The sequence below is a fragment of the Heterodontus francisci genome, chromosome 4 (assembly GCF_036365525.1).
Source record: "Heterodontus francisci isolate sHetFra1 chromosome 4, sHetFra1.hap1, whole genome shotgun sequence".
Taxonomy (NCBI): Eukaryota; Metazoa; Chordata; class Chondrichthyes; order Heterodontiformes; family Heterodontidae; genus Heterodontus; species Heterodontus francisci.
The window spans coordinates 133188181-133209975 of record NC_090374.1 but is presented as its reverse complement, the minus strand read 5'-3'; the positions used below and the strand labels follow the sequence as shown (position 1 = coordinate 133209975).

Sequence of the window (21795 nt, the reverse complement as noted above, 5' to 3'; positions counted from 1 at the left end):
AGATCCCACTTACCTGGCTGGGAGGGCAGCATCAATCGATGAAATCCTCTTCCTCCAGGTGCAGTCCCAACAGTGGCCACCACTCCTGGAGTCTGCTGAGCTGCCGGCCCACCGATTGGTTGACAGCTCCTGGGGGTGGAAGGTCATCCTTAAAAGGGACGGCAGCCCTAATAGCAACTAATTAGTTGCCTGACCCCTGTGAAATGTGGCTGGGGGTACCGCAAAGGTCCGAGGTGGGAATGCCCCCCGCTTTCCGTCTTGTCATCAGGACTCCCACTGCGAGCATAACATTCCGCCCATGCGGTCAGCTTCCACATGTACACTGATGACACACAACGCTACCTCTCCACCACCTCTCTTGACCCCTCCACTGTCCTTTATGTTGTCAGACTGCTTGGCTGAGATCAGTGTTGGATGCCAATATTTCATTCAGTTAAACATTGAAAAGGCTGAATGAAGCCTTTGTCTTCAGCCTTTGCCGTAAAACTCATACCCTTACCACCAAGTTCATCTTCCTCCCTAGCAAGTGTCTCAGTTTAAACCAGGCTGTTTGTAGGCTTGCCATCCTGCTCAACCCTGGGCTGACGTTCTGACCACATATTCTTTCCATCACAAAGATCACTTATTTCCACCTCTGGAACATTACCCATCTCTGCCCCTACCTCAGCCCACCTGCTGTTGAAACCCTCATTCATGCTTTCAGAACTTCCAGGCAGAACTATTCCAATTTGATCTCTCGGCCAGCCTTCCAACCTCTATAAACTTCAGCTCATAAAAAACTCTGCTGCCCATATGAATCGTGCACCTACTCGGCCATTACATGCCGACCCAGTCCCTCAAGGCCTCCAATTTAAAATTCTCCTCCTGATGTTTAAATTCCTTCTTAGCCTTGCCCCTCCCTATCTCTGTAAATTTCGCCAGCCTTACAAAGCCTGTCCCACCAAATCTTCTGATGAAAAGTCACAGACCAGAAATGTTAGGTGAAATTTTATGCTCTTCCCCGCAGTGTGTTTGGAGGCAGGGAGAGCATAAAATCGGGTGAGATGGTGACGGGAGGAGACTCTGCCACCATTCCGCCTCAGCTGAAATTTAGTCCAGGGTGGGAAGGCCCTGGAAGGCCAATTGAGGCCCTTAACTGAGTAATTAACCTCTATTAAGGGCCTCTTCCCGCCGCAGCTGCAATTACCTGTGCAGCAGGCGACCACCACCCCATGAGACCACTCCCACCCTGACCTGTCTTAAGCCTGATTCCAGTGCCACTCCTTGGCATCTGGTTGCTTCAGCTACATCAACAGCCACCGCCTCCGCGATGTCACTGCAGTGACCGGCCTCTGATTGGTTGGCAGCTCAGCAAGGCCGGGCCTTCCGACAATGGGGTCCTAAATCCGATGGAAGGCAAGCCGCTGTAAAGTTAAGTGCCTGATTGGATAGGAGCGACAACGTGGGGTTCTTGGCATCGGTTTTCCCTGACGTTGAGACCCTTGCCGCCAGCATAAGAGGTGAGAGTGACTGCCCTTGACATCAAGGCAGCATTTGACCGAGTATGGCATCAAGGAGCCCTGGCAAAACTGAGGTCAATGGGAATCAGGGGGAATACCCTCCGTTGGCTGGAGTCATACCGAGCGCAAAGGAAGATGACTGTGGTTGTTGGAGATCAATCTTCTGAGCTCCAGGACATCACTGCAGGAGTTCCTCAGGGTAGTGTCCTCGGCCCAACCATCTTCAGCTGCTTCATCAATGACCTTCCTTCAATCATAAGGTCAGAAGTGGGGATGCTCGCTGATGATTGCACAATGTTCAGTACCATTTGTGACTCCTCAGATACTGAAGCAGTCCGTGTAGAAATGCAGCAAGACCTGGACAATATCCAGGCTTGGGCTGATAAGTAGCAAGTAACATTCGTGCCACACAAGTGCCAGGCAATGACCATCTCCAACAAGAGAGAATCTAACCATCTCCCCTTGACATTCAACGGTATTACCATCGCTAAATCCCCCACTATCAACATCCGCGGGGCTACCATTGACCAGAAACTGAACTGGAGTGGCCATATAAATACCGTGGCTACAAGAGCAGGTCAAAGGCTAGGAATCCTGCGGCAAGTAACTCACCTCCTGACTCCCCAAAGCCTGTCCACCATCTACAAGGCACAAGTCAGGAGTGTGATGGAATACTCTCCACTTGCCTGGATGGGTGCAGCTCCAACAACACTCAAGAAGCTCGACACCATCCAGGACAAAGCAGCCTGCTTGATTGGCACCCCATCTACAAACATTCACTCCCTCCACCACCGACGCACAGTGGCAGCAGTGTGCACCATCTACAAGATGCAGTGCAGCAAGGCTCCTTAGACAGCACCTTCCAAACCCGCGACCTCTACCAACTAGAAGGACAAGGGCAGCAAATACATGGGAACACCACCACCTGCAAGTTCCCCTCCAAGTCACACACCATCCTGACTTGGAACTGTATCGCCATTCCTTCACTGTCGCTGGGTCAAAATCCTGGAACTCCCTTCCTAACAGCACTGTGGGTGTACCTACCCCAAATGGACTGCAGCGGTTCAAGAAGGCAGCTCACCACCACCTTCTCAAGGACAATTAGGGATGGGCAATAAATGCTGGCCTAGCCAGTGACGTTCACATCCCATGAATGAATAAAAAATAAATAAAATTCTACCCGTTAACTGTGTTTTTATCTCCACAGATGTTACATTACCTGCTGAGTGTTTCCAGCATTGTCTGTTTTTGTGCCACCTAATCTTCTGTTCTTTTGAAACTGAATTCTTGTGCATCTAACCCCCCCTCCCTTTACCCCACCATTGGTAGGCATGCCATCGGCTGCAGTCTCTGGAATTACCATCCTTAACTCGACTTGAAAGCAAACTCTTTGACCAAGCTCTTGGTCACCCTTCCTAACATCTCCTTCCTTGGCTTGCCTTTTTTTTTTGATTATGCCTTTGAGAAGGACCTTTGGTTGCTTTTCTGTGGTAAAGGTGTTCCATAAATGCAGGGTTCCAATGAAACGTCACAGAACTGAAATATTAACTCTGCTTCTCTCTCCACAGATGCTGCCAGATCTGCTGAGTATTTCCAGCACTTTGTTTTTATTCCATAAACGCAAGTCGTACTTGTTGCATAGGCAATCTACACGTCAGCCAGTTTGCCTGATGATATGCTATTATAGCTTAAGGGTTGATACACGGTCCTACATTGAAACTTAGTTTTCAACAGATGCTGTTGTTTTACTGAAATAAACTCTTACCAATGCAAGCTCCATTTGGTGCTAATTTGTATCCAGCAGAACATTCACAACGGTAACTGCCAGGAATGTTAATACAATCTGCATTACGTTGGCAAAGGTTGTCACCATTACTGCATTCATCAATATCTAAAATAAAGAAATAAAACAATGCCATATAAATTAAGAGCAAATCAAAGTCTGTGATATGAAGTAATGTAACCGAAAAGCTAAAACCACAAAGGTAATTGAAATATTGTCTACGTACAGCACACTGCACTTAACACTGCGCAGTTTAATTAGAAACACAGAGTTGGTTATATTTCATAACGACTAAAGTTCAATTTTAATGATAAACTTAAAAAATAGTGCTTTGTAATTGGAGGAAACATTTGAGAGTCAGGCCTAGAAATTCCCTGCTGGCACAAACTGGGTGCAGGGAAACAACTTGTGTGTCTGAATGGGCAGGCCCAAGGTACACCTGATATTGGGCCTTTGGCCTCATTTAAATGAGACTACCTAACTGCAGATATCTGCTGGATGTTCCCAGCCAACTCGTCAGTAAAGAGGCTTGGAAATTTTGGGCCGCTGTGTCACTGCAGGGAAGGTGAACAGGAGGGGAATGATCAGGAAGGAAGGTGATTGACAGTTATAGAGTCAGAGAGTCATTTATGGCACAGAAAGAGGCCATTCGGCCCAACGAGTCCATGCTGGCTCTCCAAGGAGCTATTCAGTCAGTCCCACTCCCCCGCTCGATCCTCAGATGTCGAAGGACATCCAAGAAAAAAGCCAATTGGGCGAGGTCTGATCTGAAGGAAAGGTGACTGGGAAGAAAGGAAATCGGTAAGGAAGGAGATTGGTTTTCCTGAGTGAAGCCAGTAGGGGCCCTCAAATACATGTTAGGCCCCATATTTGCATATGCAAAGTGAATACTGCCTGTTTCAGACTTGGGCACTGGACCCCTATTTTTTGCCTGTACTAATAAGACAGGTGGCACAGTTCTGGCTTATAATGAGCTCATGTGCTTCCTGCCCATCATATTGAAGGTTTAGGCTCCTGCTTAACACCTGAAAAACTGGGGCAGTGCCACTGAATCTTTAGACCAGGATGTTTAACCGTCTAAGTACTGCACAACTGTGCCTAAATAAAGTGGTTCAGGAGCATTTATATTATTTAGCATTAGAAGTTAGAACAACATCTGCTTGCCGCACCACTAAATTCCATAGACAATTCTAGCACATGGTGATATGCATGAAACTAGTATGAGGAAGTCAACTTTGTAGGATCTTCCTAATCTGTCTTTTATCTCGTGTTTGTCATGAGACAAGTAAAATCTGGGAATTAAAATAAGATGGTGAAGAAAGTGTCTGTCGGCTGTTCTTAATTTGTGTTTTCTGCACTTTTCAGTCGGACAGATTGAAACCTTATTGTATTTTGATCGTACATAGTTTCAGGAAGCTTCAATCTGAAATATAATTAGCTTGTTTTTAAAAAACTTTCCAGACAGGTTGATTAAAATTGGTCTAAACCAAACTCATGTGGAGGCACAAGTTAGCTGGTCATGTCTTCAAAGGAGTGAATTACAACTTAATTACACCATACATATATCTAGCATACCTTCATTGCAATACCTTTAGATCAGTGAGAAATACAGTTACTTTGGACACAGAAAATAAGATCACAAAAGAGCAAATCGGCCAAAATTTCCCCTCCACTGAAAAGTACGAGAATGACTGCTTTTCTCCATAATCAAACACCTTCTAACAAACTTGCTTCCTCAGAAATTTTAAATTATTTTGTTAGGTCGCAGAACATGGCTAAAAAAAATATTCTCACCCTCCTAGTTTTTCCAAAAGATTTCAAAATGCTTGCCTTATGTTTCTAATATAAAATGTGGTTTGCGGAGTTGCATGCTGAAATGCGTCAGACTGATTAAACATTTGCAACATATTTTACAGATTACGTTTCTTCACTGTTGAGCAAACTATCAAAAGCAGTTTGATTATTTACGAGATTTTATGTGTGTGTATATAGGGAGCTAAATATTTACAGGAACTCTTGCTAAGCGCATCAAAAAAATCTTAAAGCATTAAGTTATGATATTCTTACATGTGTATCGATTTTATCATGGTTAAACAAACTACTGTAGTTCAAGGCGTCTAAGGCAACCTTCGACGCCTCCAAATATCGTTCCAAAAATGGGGGTCGACTTATACGTCGAGTATAAAAGGTGATCCGCTGGTTTGAGTGTGGGTGGTCGCCATTTTGAAATGTTAAAAAAAACACTGATAATTCATATTAAATCAATGTGGCACGGTATATTGAATAAAATAATTCTACAAAGATACCTCTAACCATTTTCAAAGCATTTCAAGAGACGTCGAATTCATTGTCTTGACATCCGATGCAAAGAGTACATCGAATTCATTCTAAGTCACTTCGGCTTTTGCATCATTGTAACGATCCCACTCTGGATCAGATGTGGCGCTTTCAGTTTCAGAATAATACTTACACAACAAATCATCTTCCTCTCCATCCACTGAATTGGATATTCTGCATTTTTGAACAATCTGATGACAGTTTGTGCACTAATAGCATCCCACAATTTGATGACAGAATCACATAAAACATCAAGCGGGGCAGCATGCATATTTCCACTCTTTTGAAGGTTTTTTTCTCCGTCAACCATCCACCTATTCCATTCAGCACGTACATGGTCCTTTGATCCTTGAATGGCTGGTTGAGGCACACATCCAAAGGTTGAACTACGGATGTTAGACCCCCTGGTATAACTGCAATGCGGGCGTTATTTCTTCACAGGCACCTCTTCATCTCATCGGTTATATGAGATCTGAACATGCCCCACAGTAATAAACTGCAATCTTTACATAGGTCACTGGGAAGCCTATTCCACATATTTTTGATCCATAACTTCACTCCATCCTCATCCATCCAACCGTTGTCATGGACATGCACAAAAACTCCTGTGGGGAACTTGATGTTCGGCATGGTTTTATGTTTGAAAATTACCTTTGGCTTTAATTTTGTTCCATCAGCCATGCAGGCGAGCATCACCATGAATCTTGTCTTCTCATGTCCTGTAGTTTTCACCAGAAATGTTTCCGAACTTTTCCACTCCACAGTTTGGTTGCTGGGCAGATTGAAATTCCTGAGCGTTTCATCCATGTTGTCAATGTGGTATGATGGGTACTTGAGTTTTTGCTGCTGTCTCACGAATCGCTGGAAACTGGTAATATTGGCATTGAGGTCTTTTGGTAGTCTCTGAGCAATCTTGGTCTTCTGTCGCAACACTAGATATTTTTGTTCCCATAAAGAGACTACACAAACTATCTGAAGAAGGGTCACTGACCTGAAACGTTAACTCTGCTTCTCTCTCCACAGATGCTGCCAGACCTGCTGAGTATTTCCAACATTTCTTGTTTTTATTTCAGATTTCCAGCATCCGTAGTATTTTGCTTTTGTTACACAAACTATCTATTGCTCTGAAGTCTGCTGGGCCCAGGGTTTGATATGGCCCACTTAAGTGCATATATACACATTGCATTTCTGGTGATGATGTGACCATTCTGACGATTTTCGAGGACCCATTCCGATACAAGCTTCTCAAGATCAGGCCAGTGACTGGTCCCTGTTCTCATGGTGTATTTGGTCTTGGGCATCTTCTTCAGATGGATTCCTTCTTCTTCCACTCTCACACTAATTTTTCATGAACACTGAATTCCGTTGCTGCACAGTTACTGACCAGTTAGCAAATGTTACAACTTTTAGCTTGAAACCAGCTTTATATCTCGTTTTGCTGGAGGACCCATTTCTCTTCGTCATTCGCCATGTGGGGTCTAATCTGTGTGGGCGTGTCTTAAACTCCCATGCATCTTCACAACATAGGCCGTATTGTCTGTTGATCCCTTGCGCCCAGTTATAAGGTTAAATAAAACATACATTTGTGAGGTGAAAAATTGAGGCTGACTACTAATGCGAGTATAGCATGTCATGGCGGAAAAGTGGGGGTCGACTTATACGCCAAGTATATGCAGAAACATGATTATTGGGGCCGGAAAATGGGGTTGTCTTATACTCTGGGTTGACTTATATGCTGCGATCTATGGTACTATAGGGTAATACTTATCATTCCAAGATAGAATTTACGGATGCACTACTGTATGTGATGTCAACGTAAAGTCAAACTATGACGCATGTCTGAAAAGGCTTTGAAATGGGATCTTATAATGAATGTTACAATACCTTCACAGACAAGAAGCAAGTCGTTGTAACTAAATCCCATCGGGCACTCGCACCGAAAGCTACCAATTTGATTGATACATACACCATTTGCGCAAATGCCTGGAATTTCTCTGCATTCATCAATATCTAGGGGTAAGGAAATTAGAGATTAGACACATATACTTCATGCATTCACTGAGATTTATGTTAAAAGATATGAATTCATCTTGCAATGTGATTGATTGCAATGTTTGGTTTCTTGAAATAAGAAAATTGTTGAATAATATAAGAAGAGCATCAGGGTGAAATTGGACCTTGTTTTTCATTTTTCAGTCTAATTTAAGGGGTCAAGCTCCCATGCACAAACAGTTGGAAACGTGTCTGATGGCAGAATGGTTTGGGCGCTGTAGAGGCACACTTGGCAATAGCCTAAAGTAGCCATTTTAAAATACCTCCCTTAATATGGAGCCAGGAGAATAGAAGTATTAAAGCCCGTCTTTCTTGCAGGACCCGTCACCGACGAGCTTCTTCACGAGCTTCCTCTGTGACTTTTTGTCACAGACCTGAAACATTAACTCTGATTCTCTCTCCACAGATGCTGCCAGATCTGCTGAGCATTTCCAACATTTTCTGTTTTTATAACAACGTCTGGTGAATGGAGGGAAAAAAGCAAAACGAAATATCCAAAACATGCTAGAAGGAGCTGTTTCGTTGAATCATTTTATTAAAAAAAAGGTCACATTTTCATTCTCTATTTGTTGGTTATGCATTTTTAAAGAGACATTGCCTTCATGAAGAAGTATCTAGGAACATAGGAAGATAGGAACAGGCCATTCAGCCCCTCGAGCCTGTCCCACCATTCAATGAGATAATGGCTGATCCGCAGCCTAACTCCATATACCTGCCTTTGGTATCCCTTAATATCTTTGCTTAACAAAAATCTATTTATTTCAGATTTAAAATTAACTGCTGTTTGCGGGAGAGAGTTCCAAACCTCTACCACCCTTTGCATGAAGAAGTGCTTCCTAACAGCTCTCCTGAATGGTCTGGTCCTAATTTTCAGACTATGCCCCCTAGTTTTAGAATCTTGAACCAGTGGAAGTAGTTTATCTTTATCTAGCCTGTCTTTTCCTGTTAATATCTTGAAGACTTTGATCAGATCACCCCTTAACCTTCTAAATTTTAGTGAAAACAGGCGAAATTTGTGTAATCTCGCCTCGTAACTTAATCCCTGTAGTCCAGGTATAATTCTTGTAAACCTACGTTGCACTCCCTCCAAGGCCAATATATCCTTCCTAAGTTGTGGTGCCCAGAACTGCTCACAGCACTCCAAGTGGGATCTAACCAGGGTTTTGTACATCTGCAGCATAACCTCTGTGTCTTTATACTCCAATCCTCTAGATATAAAGGCTAGCATCCCATTAGCCTTTTTGATTATTTTCTGTACTTGCTTGTGGCATTTTAAAGCACCTGAACCCCCAAGTCTCTTTGGACATCCACTGTACTTAACCTCTTCCCATTTAGAAAGTACCCTGCTCTATCCTTTTTTGGTCCAAAATGGATAATCTCACACTTGCCCATATTGAAATCCACCTGCCACAGTTTTGCGTACTCACCTAGTCTGTCAATATCTCTTTGCAATTTTATGCTATCATCTAGACTGTCTAAAATGCCGCCTAACTTTGTGTCATCAGCAAATTTGGATATATGACTTACTATGCTATCATCCAAGTCGTTAATGAATAATGTGAATAATTGAGGCCCCAACACAGATCCCTGCAGGACACCACTAGTCACATCCTGCCAATCGGAGTACTTACCCATTATCCTCACTCTCTGTCGCCTGCCACTCAACCGACTTCCTAACCATGTCAATAATTTGCCCTCAACTCAGGGTTTCTACCTTAGTTAACAGTCTCTTATGTGGGACTTTATCAAATGCCTTCTGGAAGTCCATATAAATAACATCCATAGACATTCCCTGTCCACTACCTTAGTCACCTCTTCAAAAAATTCAATGAGATTTGTCAGGCATGACATTCCCGTCATGAATCCATGCTGGCTGTCTCTGATTAACTGACATTTTTCCAGGTGTTCAATCATCCTATCCTTGATTATAGACTCCAGCAACTTGCCCACCACAGTTGTCAGACTAACTAATTTCCTTGATTGCCCCTTTCACCCTTCTTAAAAAGTGGAGTGACATGTGCAACTTTCCAATCCAGAGGGGCCACTCCTGAATCTAGTGAACTTTGAAAGACTATCGTTAGGGCATCTACAATGTGCTCCCCTACTTCCTTTAACACCCTCGGATGGAAACTGTCAGGTCCTGGGGATTTCTCACTCTTTAGTTCCATTAATTTCCTTGTTACTGTTGTTTTACTTACATTAATTGTATTAAGTCCCTGTCCCCTATCTGCTATTAATTTTTTCACGACTTCCGGCAAGTTATCCTCCTTTTCAACTGTAAATACTGAGGCAAAGTAATTGTTCAACATGTCTGCCATTTCCCCATTATCAATGACAATATCTCCATTTTCAGCTTTTAGTGGGCCTACATTGCTCTTGACCACCCGCTTTCCCTTTATGTAACTATAAAATTTCTTCTTATTGATTTTGATGTCCCTTGCAAGTTTCCTTTCACAATCTCTTTTAGTCACTCTTATAAGCTACTTTGTGACCCTTTGCTGGTCTTTGTATCTATCCCATTCGGCCGGATCTGTGCTACTTTTTGCATTTTTGTAAGCCCTTACTTTTTGTTTTATGCTATCCCTAATCTCTTTAGTTGTCCATGGCTGTTTTTTCTGTGAAGTGGAGCTTTTTCCTCTCAGGGGTATATACTCACTCTGTATTTCTTCAAATGTTTCTTTAAATATTCACCACTGTTCTTCAGTCGTTTGACCCATTAACAGATCTACCCAGTTTACCATGGACAGTCTCTGTCTCATCCCAGTAAAGTCAGCCTTACCCAAGTCTAAAATTCTAGTAGCTGATTTGTGCTTTTCACTTTCAAACGCTACCTTGAATTCGATCATGTTATGATCACTATTTGATAAATGTTCACGCACAGTTAGGCTACTAATTAAATTTGGCTCATTACTCATAGTTAAATCTAATATGGCCTGTCCCCTTGTTACATCTATGACATATTGCTGTAGGAAACTATCCCGGACACATTCCAGAAATTCACTACCTTTCTGACAGGTGCTAGTCTGCCTCTCCCAATCTATGTGTAAGTTAAAATCCCCCATTAATACTACTCTACCTTTGTTGCACACTTGCCTAATTTGTGCATTTATACAATCTAACACCTCAGAACTGCTACCAGGGGGTCTACACATAACACCTATTACAGTTTTAGATCCTTTTCTGTTCCTCAATTCCACCCATAAGGTCTCCACTGGACACTTTCCCCTCATTATATCCTCCCTCACCAATCAGGTGATATTATTTCTAATCAATAAGGCTACCCTCTGTAAACTTTATAACCAGGTATATTGAGTTCCCAGTCCCGACCATTCTGCAGCCAAGTCTCCGCAATGGCCACCACATCATAATCTTCCATTTGAATTTGCGTCTGCAGCTCATCTAGTTTATTTCTTACACTCCATGCATTTGTATATAGAACTCTTATCTGGGCTATACCCCCTAACCTGTTCCTCAGCACTGATGTTTTATTCGCCTGTTTATTATTTCTCTCTTCTGATTTAACCAGTATACTTCTTGCAGTTTGGTAACAATCAGCCTCACCACTAACCTGCACTCCTACCTTCTCCTTTAACTTCCTGTTTTCCCATGCAACTGAACCCTCCCCCCCACTATTTAGTTTAAAGCCCTAGCTACAGCCTTAGTTATGCAATTCGCCAGGACTCTGGTCCCAGCATGATTCAGCTGCAGCCCGTCCCATCGGAATAGCTCCCTCCTTCCCCAGTATTGGTGCCAATGTCCCACGAATTCGAACCCATTTCTCCCAGACCAATCTTTGAGCCACGCATTTGCCTCTTTAATCTTATTGACCCTTTGTCAATTTGCTCGTGGCTCAGGTAGCAATCTGGGGATTATTACCTTTTTGGTTCTGCTTTTTAATTTAGCCCCTAGCTGCTCATATTCCCTCAGCAGAACCTCTAACCTCGTTCTAGCTGTATTATTGGTACCTACGTGGACCACGACAACTGGATCTTTCCCCTCCCACTCCAAGTTCCTCTGCAGCCCAGATGACATATCCCGAACCCTGGCACCAGGTAGGCAACAGAGCCTTCGGGACTCTCGATCCTGGCCACAGAGAACAGTGTCTATGCCCCTAACTATACTATCCCCGATTACGACTACATTTCTCTTTTCTCCCCCCACTTGAATGGCTCCCTGTACCACGGTGCTGTGGTCAGTTTGCTCATCCTCCCTACAGTCCCTGCTCTTGTCCACACAGGGAGCAAGAATCTCAAACCTGTTGGACAAGGACAATGGCTGAGGCTCCTGCAGCAATACCTCCTGGATCCCGCTACCTGCCTCACTCATAGTCACACCCTCCTGTCCCTGGCCACTGGCAAACTCAAGGTAGCTAATCTAAGGGGTGTGACTGCCTCCTGAAACACAGCGTCCAGGTAACTCTCCCCCTCCCTGATGTGTCGCAGTATCCGAAGCTCAGTCTCCAGCTCATCAACTCTGAGCCGGAGTTCCTTGAGCAGCCAACACTTGCTACAGATGTGTTCACCAGGAACCACAATGGGGTCCAGTAGCTCCCACATCATGCAGGTACAACACATCACCTGGTCCTGAATCTCTATTTTATATAATTAGATTTTAATTTGTTCTTTAAATTTCCGACTGATCTTTAGTTTTTTTAAACCGCTTTAGTCTTTAGTTTATGCATTAAGAAATCAATCAAGTCTTACTCTATATCTACTTAACTTATTTTTGTTTGGGAAAGGAGCAGTGCAAGATAAGCCCATATGCATCAATAATAATTAGAAATGTAAGTTCTACAGTGCTGTATTCAAACATGACTTATTCATGCCATTGCTGAATTTTAAAGAAACAAATTAAAAGCTTGTTTTTTTTTCTATTTCATTGAGTTAATGTCCCTTTAATTGCAAAACAAATGAGAATAACAAACTCTCAATTCTTCTGTGTTCCAGTAGCCATTTGTGTTAGGTAAGACAACAGTAGTAAGCCTTTTGTCATTTTCATTTCGCCTCACCATGGGTGGGAAACAAGACCAGGCTCCTTGGCACCTACTGTCTGCTTACTTTTTCAAAAATCTGCTGCCATTTTATTACAAACAAGTAATCTCAAGAGATTATCAAATAATGATGCTGTTTTCATGAAAGTGACAACAGATGAGAAACAAATATCCTACTTCCAAAAATATATGTTTTGAGTAGTCAGAGAACAAATTTAAAAATAAAATAAAACTTATCTTTAAGAAAAATGAGCCAAAATGCTTACACTTTATTTCTTTCCCTTTGTCACTTTTTAAAGCCTGACTCATGTAAATCCTGCCTCCAGTGGTTACTGATTTCAACCTAACAACTCGATGGCAGCAAGGAGGACACGGATCAGATATTTATTTTACCCCTCACCAGATTTTAATGCTCCATTGATGTCAACAGAGGATAAAATCAGGTTGGGTGTAAAACGGATATCTATAGCAAACTCACGCTGCTCCCACCTGATGGGTTTAGTCATAATTGGAGCTTAGGTTTTCCTTGTACTCTGATATACTTGGGTGCCTGTTTCCTGTCATTTATTCCCCAGTCTCAAATGGTAAAACTTAATCGTTGGCACCTTTATAATAAACGCAGAGAAGCCCAGTTACCGCAGACTGTTGTGGCTGTTAGGGATGGGGATTAAATATTGTTAAGGTTCCAGACATGCACTTAAACATAGATACCCGCAAAATATTTTTAGAGCAATAGCAACCAAAATGAAATATCTTGGAAGGAACTTGTAGCATATGCCACTAAAGGAATCTTTGTACCTACCAGTAGGCTTTCCAGTTTCAAAGTCGATGGTAAAGCCAGGACCTTGATTTCCACACAGCAACTGGTATTCAGCTAGAACACACAATTATATTAATAATTAATGCATTATTTACCTGTTAATGTCTTATATCATTCTATTATAATGTGTACCTTTCTTAGTTCCAACTTGCAACTAGGTTTCCATGCTTTCTTAGACAAACTCAACCTTGCAGATACTGTTCAAAATCTCTGAAATGTGACTTTGTACTTTACAACTGTCAGTTCTTAATATTTAGAGTGCCTGATATATAGCATTAGATTTCAGTCAAAGGAAATGTGGGCTACAAATATACAATAAATGGAATTGAGAATAGCACAGGGAGATTTGGAAAGGGATCCAGGAATAATGGGATGGCTATTAACTCGGAGGCAGGGAGGGAGCGGGGGCAGGGCGGCTCTGAGGTTGGGAAACTTGGAAGAAAGGGTTTCCCACAGGTCCTGCCAAATTTAACGGCAGGACCTGATTAGCAGTTTTTAAAATCTCCATTTCCTGCTGCAACCAACCAGGTTGGGAAGATGACTGACTGTCGGATGGGTGGACCTTCAGCACCAGGCCGCAGACGGGTCCAGATAGGAGGGAGAGACTGATCAAGAAAGGACAGAGGGGTGGTACAGGATTGGAGGCCAGAGGGAAGATGGAAGCCAGGAGCAGGGCCAGAGGAAAGACAGGAGGTCAGAGTTGGGAGGGGTTGGGGAGGTCAAAAGAGTCAGGAGGGAGATCAGAAGGTTTGGGGGAGAGCAGAAGGTTGGAGGAGGCCAGAAGGTTTGGAGGGAGAGCAGAAGGGTCAGGGGGAGAGCATAAGGTTCAAGGGGGATGGTTGGGAGTGTGGCGGGGAAATTGGAAGGGTTGTTGGTGTGTCCAATCACAGGGACTTGGTGAGCAGACAGGTAAGTGGAAAGGCACAACTCCTGGATCCAGCAGACCTCGTCTCCCTTTAGCTGCTTTTTCAAGGCCCCAAAAACTTGGCTGGTCAGTGTTAAATTTAAAATGGTGTTTACATATGAGGCTCACGCCCTTATTATAATATTTAAGTTATCAACCCGACTCTTGGGAAGAAGTTGGTTGCCCACCTTCTGTCCCACTTCTGTTAAAGCCAAAAGTCGGCAGGTTGGAGGCATGATTCAGATTATTAACATTCTAACATCACAACTGACCCAAACCCATCCATTTTTGGGGTTAACATTCCTCACAATGTGTTCTTTTCAATGTTCAGACATTGTGATGAAGCAATTAAAATGGCCAAAAGGGTGTTTAGTTGTATATCCAGAACGATCTGTAAGTGTGCAGCAGGGTTTACCCTGCTCTAATCTGTTCAAATTGTGTTTATGCTGCAACTTTAGTGTATAAATCCAGAGACATGGTCCAAGCTGTTTTCAAAGGTGAGTAGTGTCAGACCTCTTGACAAAGTTGTCTCACATTGGTTTGAGATTGCCAAAGATATAAACTAGTTTAAAACGTGCTTACATGATCCCTTGCTCCTCCAAGGCACATTTTGCATTTACCTGCAGTTGATTTAACTATATTAAGAACTTAGAAGCTCCTGTCCACTTGCCTGGATGAGTATGACTCCAACAACACTCAAGAAACTCGACACCAACCAGGACAAAGCAGCTTGCTTGATTGGCACCCCATCCACAACCTTCAACATTCAGTCCCTCCACCATCGACGCACAGTGGCAACAGTGTGTACCATCTACAAAATGCACTGCACCTCACCAAGGCTCCTTCGACAGTACCTTCCAAACCCGCGACTTCTACCACCTAGAAGGACAAGGGCAGCAGATGCATGGGAACACCACCACCCGCAAATTCCCCTCCAAGCCACATAGCATACTGACTTGAAACGATATCGCCGTTCCTTTACTGTCGCTGGGTCAAAATCCTGGAAATCCCTAACAGCGCTGTGGGTGTACCTACCCCACATGGACTGCAGCGGTTCAAGAAGGCAGCTCACCATCACCTTCTCAAAAGCAATTAGGGATGGGCAATAAATGCTGGACTAGTCAGTGACCCCCACATCTCATGACAGAATAAAAAAAACTCTCCTGCCAGGAGAACTACAGTCGGGAATCATGTTGTATAATCAAGCTACTTGCCTTAGAAAGGGTACAGAAAGAGCAACAAGGCTGATTGTAAATGTCAAGCATAATGGGGATGACAGAGGCAGTTAATGTATCTGTCGAATGGCAAGGTTAGAGTCCCTCCACTCGTTACTTATATAGTTACATAATATTTCATTAATGTTTAAATGTATAGGTACCTCTGCGAACAGTATCAATATTTGATAATATAGATAACAGAAACCCTGACTGCTACCTGAAAATATGCCAAGAAAGTAGGACCAGAGGACACACATGAAAATTAATAATTTTAGAAGAGCTATCAGAAAAAACTTAATTTTTCTAATGTTTGGAATAATCTACCAAGGAAAGTGAAAAGCATGACACAGAGGCCAGAATATTACATCCCCCCCACAGGAGTGGGCTAGTGGCTGGCGGCTGTAAAATGGAGTGGGAGGCAGGGGATGCCATTCCTGATGCCTTCCCGACCACTGCTGCAATTTTATGAGGGGTGGTGGCGGCGAGAAACAGTCTGCCTGACCCAGGCCAATCAAGGCCCTTAAGTGGCCAATTAACTGCCACTTATGGGCCTCCTCCCACCACTGCTGCTATCTTACCAGTGGTGGGCGGGCAGCTCAGGCCCCCAGAAGGCTGCCAGGTAAATCCTGGCAGCTTCTTTGCGGGCCAGTGGAGGTCCTCCTGATCGGGCACCTTGTGCCCCACCGAAGCCTCAACCGCCCCAACTGAATTGAAGTCTGCCCTTCAACTGAAACCCCTTACTTGCCGGGGCCCAGACAATTATCCTGGACGTGGCCCCAAAAATTTACCTTTTGTCAGAGGCCATTGTCCCTCTTGCTACTGTGGCTGGGTGCAGTCCCAGCAGTGGCCACCACGCCTGGTGATGTTGCTGGGACTGGGAGCTGCCAGCAGCTCCATTAGGAGGAACTTCCTGCCTCAGTGAGGTGACAGCCCCGCCCGAGGCCAACTAAGGGCCTGGGGAAGGTAAAATCCCAGCGTGGCTCCCCAGGCCTGGCAGAGGCAGGCTCGCCCCTGACCTTTTGGCTGGTGGGCGGTGCTTCCCACCCAATGTAAAATTCTGGCCAGAGTTGTCAAAAATACAATGAGATGCCATTATAAGAGAGTTACTATGCTGGAGGACCTTTCCCCATCTCGTACTTTTCTTATGACTTGGACCCTGACTAGGCACCCTCCCAGAATTTCAGGCCTCAGCATTTGTATTTGTACTGACTTCCTTTATTATACACCCTCCCAACTGATGAAACTTTGCATTCAAAATTTTGCATTGCTTGTTTATGTTGTAATATGCTGTGATTGGTTGGGTGGTTTCTATCAGGTATATCAGTGTGTAGTTGAGAGGGAGCACAAAAAGGGTTAACTTAAACGAGGGAATACTAGTAGGACAACACATTGTTGAAGTAAGGAAAAGAGGTCTCCATAAAAATGTCTTGCTTTTAGATATGGTACATTAAAGGTCTCTAGTTAAAGTAGGAAAGCATAAGTATTTGGTTATTGATTTTCTGTATATAAATACACCCTGTAGCCTCATGGATCAGTTTGATTATTTGATTATGTATTAATTTTGTTCCAAGGATTATATTTTGTATTGTTTGTGGGAACTTGCTGTGCACAAATTGGCATTTCCTACAATACAACAGTGACAACACTTCTCCCAACAATTGTAGTCAGCGGTTAGGATCTGGAATGCACTGAGAGGGTAATGGAGGCAGATACAATCACAACTAACAACAGGGGAATTGTATAAGTACCTGAAGGGAAAAAAATTGCAAGGCTATGGGGAAAGAGTGGGGAGTGGAACTAGCTGAGTTGCTCTTGCAGAGAGCCTGCATGGGCATGATGGGCCGGATGGCTTCCTTCTGTGCTGTAACCATGCAATGATGCTATTTCATTGGCTGTAAAGCACTTTGGCATATCCTGAGGTTGCGAAAGGTGCTATATAAATACATGTTCTTTCTTCCTTTTACCTTTAAACATATAAAAAGCATGAAAATAATTTTAATTCATTTTATTTAATACACTTATGACATATTGTTTCCTGAGAAAATGCCTACTTTGTGAGACTGCTTATGTGCTTTTTTTGTGTGATCAACTCAATGAAATAATTTCAGTGGCAAATAAAACTTGTTCCAATCATACTCAGCTGACTCATGTACCTAAAAATGGGGGAGCGGGTGCAGGGTAGTTGGTGGGGGTGGGGGGGGGGGGGGGGGTTGTTGACACAGAGAGAGTTGATAAAAGAGGAAGGTAATGAAAACTGAAATACAACACAGAACCTTCCAAATTCATACTGGAAAGTCAGAGGTCTATAATTTGGACTGAGTCCAAATGAGAACGCGAAAACAATGTAATGTATGCTGCATGAGTCTAATGACACCAGTGGCAGGACTGCAGTAAATTGGCTTGTTGGCTTTATTAACATAATACTGGAGAACTGCGAGCACCAGTCACTGTCCCAGAGGCATCTCACCAGTTGCGAGGGATTGTGAACTCGGCCAGCTGGGATGCGAGGCAGAGTCAGATGAGTCCAAGGTGGAATATGCAACTGGGAGGGGACAAGCAGTAGCCGAAGGCGAAGGAGCCAGAAGACTAGAATCACAGCTCAACTTAATGGCCATGTGACTTAACAATGTTATTGCCAACAGCAGCCCTACTTCTGTGATAGCCCCAAGTGTAAACTGCTGCTACTGAAGGCAATGAGAGACCCATAAAGAGGCAGTTTTTGCAGGCTCTATGGAAAATGGTAAAAAACACCAGGATGCAAGATTTTCTCCTTATGCATAAAACACATGGGGGAAATTAAGCCTGTATGATCAGGACCATGTCATGAATATTTCTGAGTGGTTTAAAATCTAAAAATTAAATACTGCTTTTGAGATATATATAGATTTACAGAGCATTTGATATAAATAATGTGGTCTTGTTATTAGCTTAAGTAGAACCTCAGCCATTTTACCAGCTTATTTGGATCAAAACTTGACATGACTTGAGAGTGTGAGCCTGACTATTACAGATGGAAGTTACTATACAGCTATATTGCTGACAGAGAAATTCTGAAGCACTCCATACACATTAAAGCTTTTGCTTTTTGAACCTAACTGAGGTTGTACCCTGTCCACTTTACCCACAGTTTCAGACAACACTCTTGCTCAACTTGCCCATTACTTACTCTACATCCAAAAGAAAATAAATACTTGCGTCCTGAGATAATAGTTTTTTTCTTGAGAATTTTCAGAAGTAACTAAGGCATGGATCTAAAGTTCCCTATATCCAATAGTGAAAACAATGAAAGGTAAAAGCTAAACATAGAAAAATATACAGACTACAGATTGATGAAGTAATTAAAGTGTTTAGTGTTTAGAATAGTATTTTGGAAATTCAGGAAAGCCTCATACAACAATAGGAACAGGTCAAGCCTGAAAATTTAACATGGAAACAGCCAAAACTAAGCTGGTTGCACAAATTAGCTATTTGTCTTCTTAAATCATAGAGATTTCAGCATAGAAAGAGGGCATCAGCTTAAGTCAGTGCAAGATCCACTTCAGGAATCTTTTGTTTTTAAAATGTTACCACTTTTGCCTGGGAAACCTTGCTGTTCACTTGAATTCTAAAACTTTATGGCACTATCTGCATGAACTGACAGAATAAACATTTTGAAACAGGGTTCATGTGATGAAGCTCTGTCATTCATAATATAAGAGAATTTTGGTGACTGTGGTGAGAAGGAAAAAAGTATAACAAACTCATAACATCTGGACATGTTACTTAAAATGGGGATTTATAAGTCTGGATATTTCACATAAAATAATACACTGCATCACAGGCAACTACAGACCCATTGGTATTATTGCCATTCCATTTTCTACATTACAACAGTGACTACACTTCAAAAGTACTTCATTGGCTGTAAAGCACTTTGGGACATCCTGAGATTGTGAAAGGTTCTATATAAATTCAAGGTTTTTTTTGGAACTAATGGAATTGTTTATGGAAGAATCCTCTATTCAATAACATGATAGTAAACAACTGTCAATATGGCTTCAGAAGGTGAAGATCTTGCCTGAGTAAGCTCCTTGATTTCTTTGAGCACGTTATTCCCTAAATTCCACACGAATTAAAGTCAAAGCTTTGGGGCATAAAGTAAATCCTGTGAATAAGAATTTAGCTGAAGGGTAGGAAACAAAAAAAGCTGTCTTTTAACCTGCATTAGTTTGAGTTTCAAAGAATGGACGACAATGGGAATGTCTCACAAGCACCTAATTGCCTTTAACATGTATTTTCATTGAATGATTAAGCACAGTATGATTTCAGTTCCAGAATACACACTAATCAATAACAGGAGAATTTATAACAGAATGGAGAGCAGTGTGGGGGAGTAGACTGAGTGGGATGCCTCAGGGCTTGGTGTTGGAACTATGACTGTTTCTCATTCACATAAATGACCTGGATTCAGAAACCGGTTGCAAAGTGTCCAAATTTGCAATTGTTACCAAACCAGCAAGGGCAATATAATCAGAACAGGCAGTTTAGAAATTACAGAATGAGTTTGATAAAATACATAACTGAGCAGAGCAATGATGGATGTCATTTAATGCAGGCAAGGAAAAGTGCTACACATGGGAAGGGAAATAGATGACATGTGTACTTCATGAAGGATGTTGAAATGGCTTAGATTGAGGCTGAAAGAGATGAGGGGCAAGAAACTGAGTTCATTATCGCCATTATTTGGGTGCTATGAGTGACTTTAAAGTTTCAAAATGGCGTTGCACCATGCGCATCCACTTGTGGGGCAAATCATGCTGGACACCGTATTGGTGCCGACGTCAGTGCACAGTGGCGCAGTGGTTAGCACTGCAGCCTCACAGCTCCAGCGACCCGGGTTCAATTCTGGGTACTGCCTGTGTGGAGTTTGCAAGTTCTCCCTGTGTCTGCGTGGGTTTCCTCCGGGTGCTCCGGTTTCCTCCCACATGCCAAAGACTTGCAGCTTGATAGGTAAATTGGACATTAGCAATTGCCCCTAGTATAGGTAGGTGGTAGGGAAATATAGGGACAGGTGGGGATGTGGTAGGAATATGGAATTCGTGTAGGATTAGTATAAATGGGTGGTTGATGGTCGGCACAGACTCGGTGGGCTGAAGGGCCTGTTTTAGTGCTGTATCTCTAAACTAAACTAAACATGCAGTGAACACTTGCTGGAAGTATTTGGAGCAGGCAGATCATACGTTAATCAGCATGCAACACTGATATGATGTCAGTGGTTTCATTTTGGAGTTCAATGCTCCAGCCAATGCCCTCTCTTAACCTTGCAGAGATGAACATTCATTTAGCAGAAGGAAGGACTCCCCCATCAGCACTGTTTATAGGCATCATTAATTAGTTACTAGGTAATTACTAAGTACTGGAATAAGGTAAGAAATTAGCAAGCAGAACCTCAAAAGTAGTAATCTCCAGATTATTCCCAGTGCCACGTGCAAGTGAGTCCAGGAATAGAAGGATAAGACAGATGAATGCGTGGCTGGAAAGTTGGTGCAGGAGGAAGGGCTTTAGACTCTTGGAACATTGGGACTGGCTATGGGGGAGATGGGACCTGTACAGGCCAAACGGATTGCACCTGAACAGAGCCAGGACTGAGTTCCTTGTGGGACTTTTTGCTAGTGCTGTTGGGGAGGGTTTAATCTAGTTTGGCAGGGGAATGGGGAACTGAGGGTAGACTCAGTTGGGACAAAATCAGAAATGAAAGTGACAGACAGAAAATTAATGGATGAGTCTGGAAGACAGAGGAAACAAATGTTAGAAAATAAGAAAAAAGAGTTTGGCAGTGCTCAAGGGTATCTGCTTCAATGCGAAGAGTATAACAAATAAAGCAGATGAGCTGAGGGCACAGATAGACACGTGACAGTATGATATCATAGCTATTACAGAAATATGGTTTAAGGAGGAATGGCAGCTCAATGTTCCTGGTTACAGGGTTATCAGACGCGATAAATAGGGAGATAGAAAGGAGGTGGGGAGGCAATTTTGGTCAAAGGAACAATTACAGCTGTGAGGAGGGATGGTGTGTGGGAAGGTTCATCAAATGAGGCTAAGGAACAAAAAAGCAGCAATGACACTGCTGGGAATGTATTATAGACCCCCAAACAGTCAGAGGGAGATATAAGATCAGTAATAGTAGGAGATTTAACTACACCAATATTAA

The 21795-nt window shown here is 42.9% G+C and overlaps 1 protein-coding gene across 1 annotated transcript in view; it reads right to left on the bottom strand.

The window, feature by feature from the left end:
* The window catches only part of LOC137369253 (fibrillin-2-like), a 496406-nt gene that overhangs the window by 89467 nt on the left and 385144 nt on the right, over nt 1-21795 (bottom strand). Inside the window, exons 42-44 of the mRNA XM_068030179.1 lie at nt 13464-13535; nt 7504-7629; nt 3265-3390 (exon numbers count right to left, since the gene is read on the bottom strand). Coding sequence (XP_067886280.1) covers nt 3265-3390; nt 7504-7629; nt 13464-13535 — 324 coding nt within the window. The remainder of the gene's footprint in view (nt 1-3264; nt 3391-7503; nt 7630-13463; nt 13536-21795) is intronic.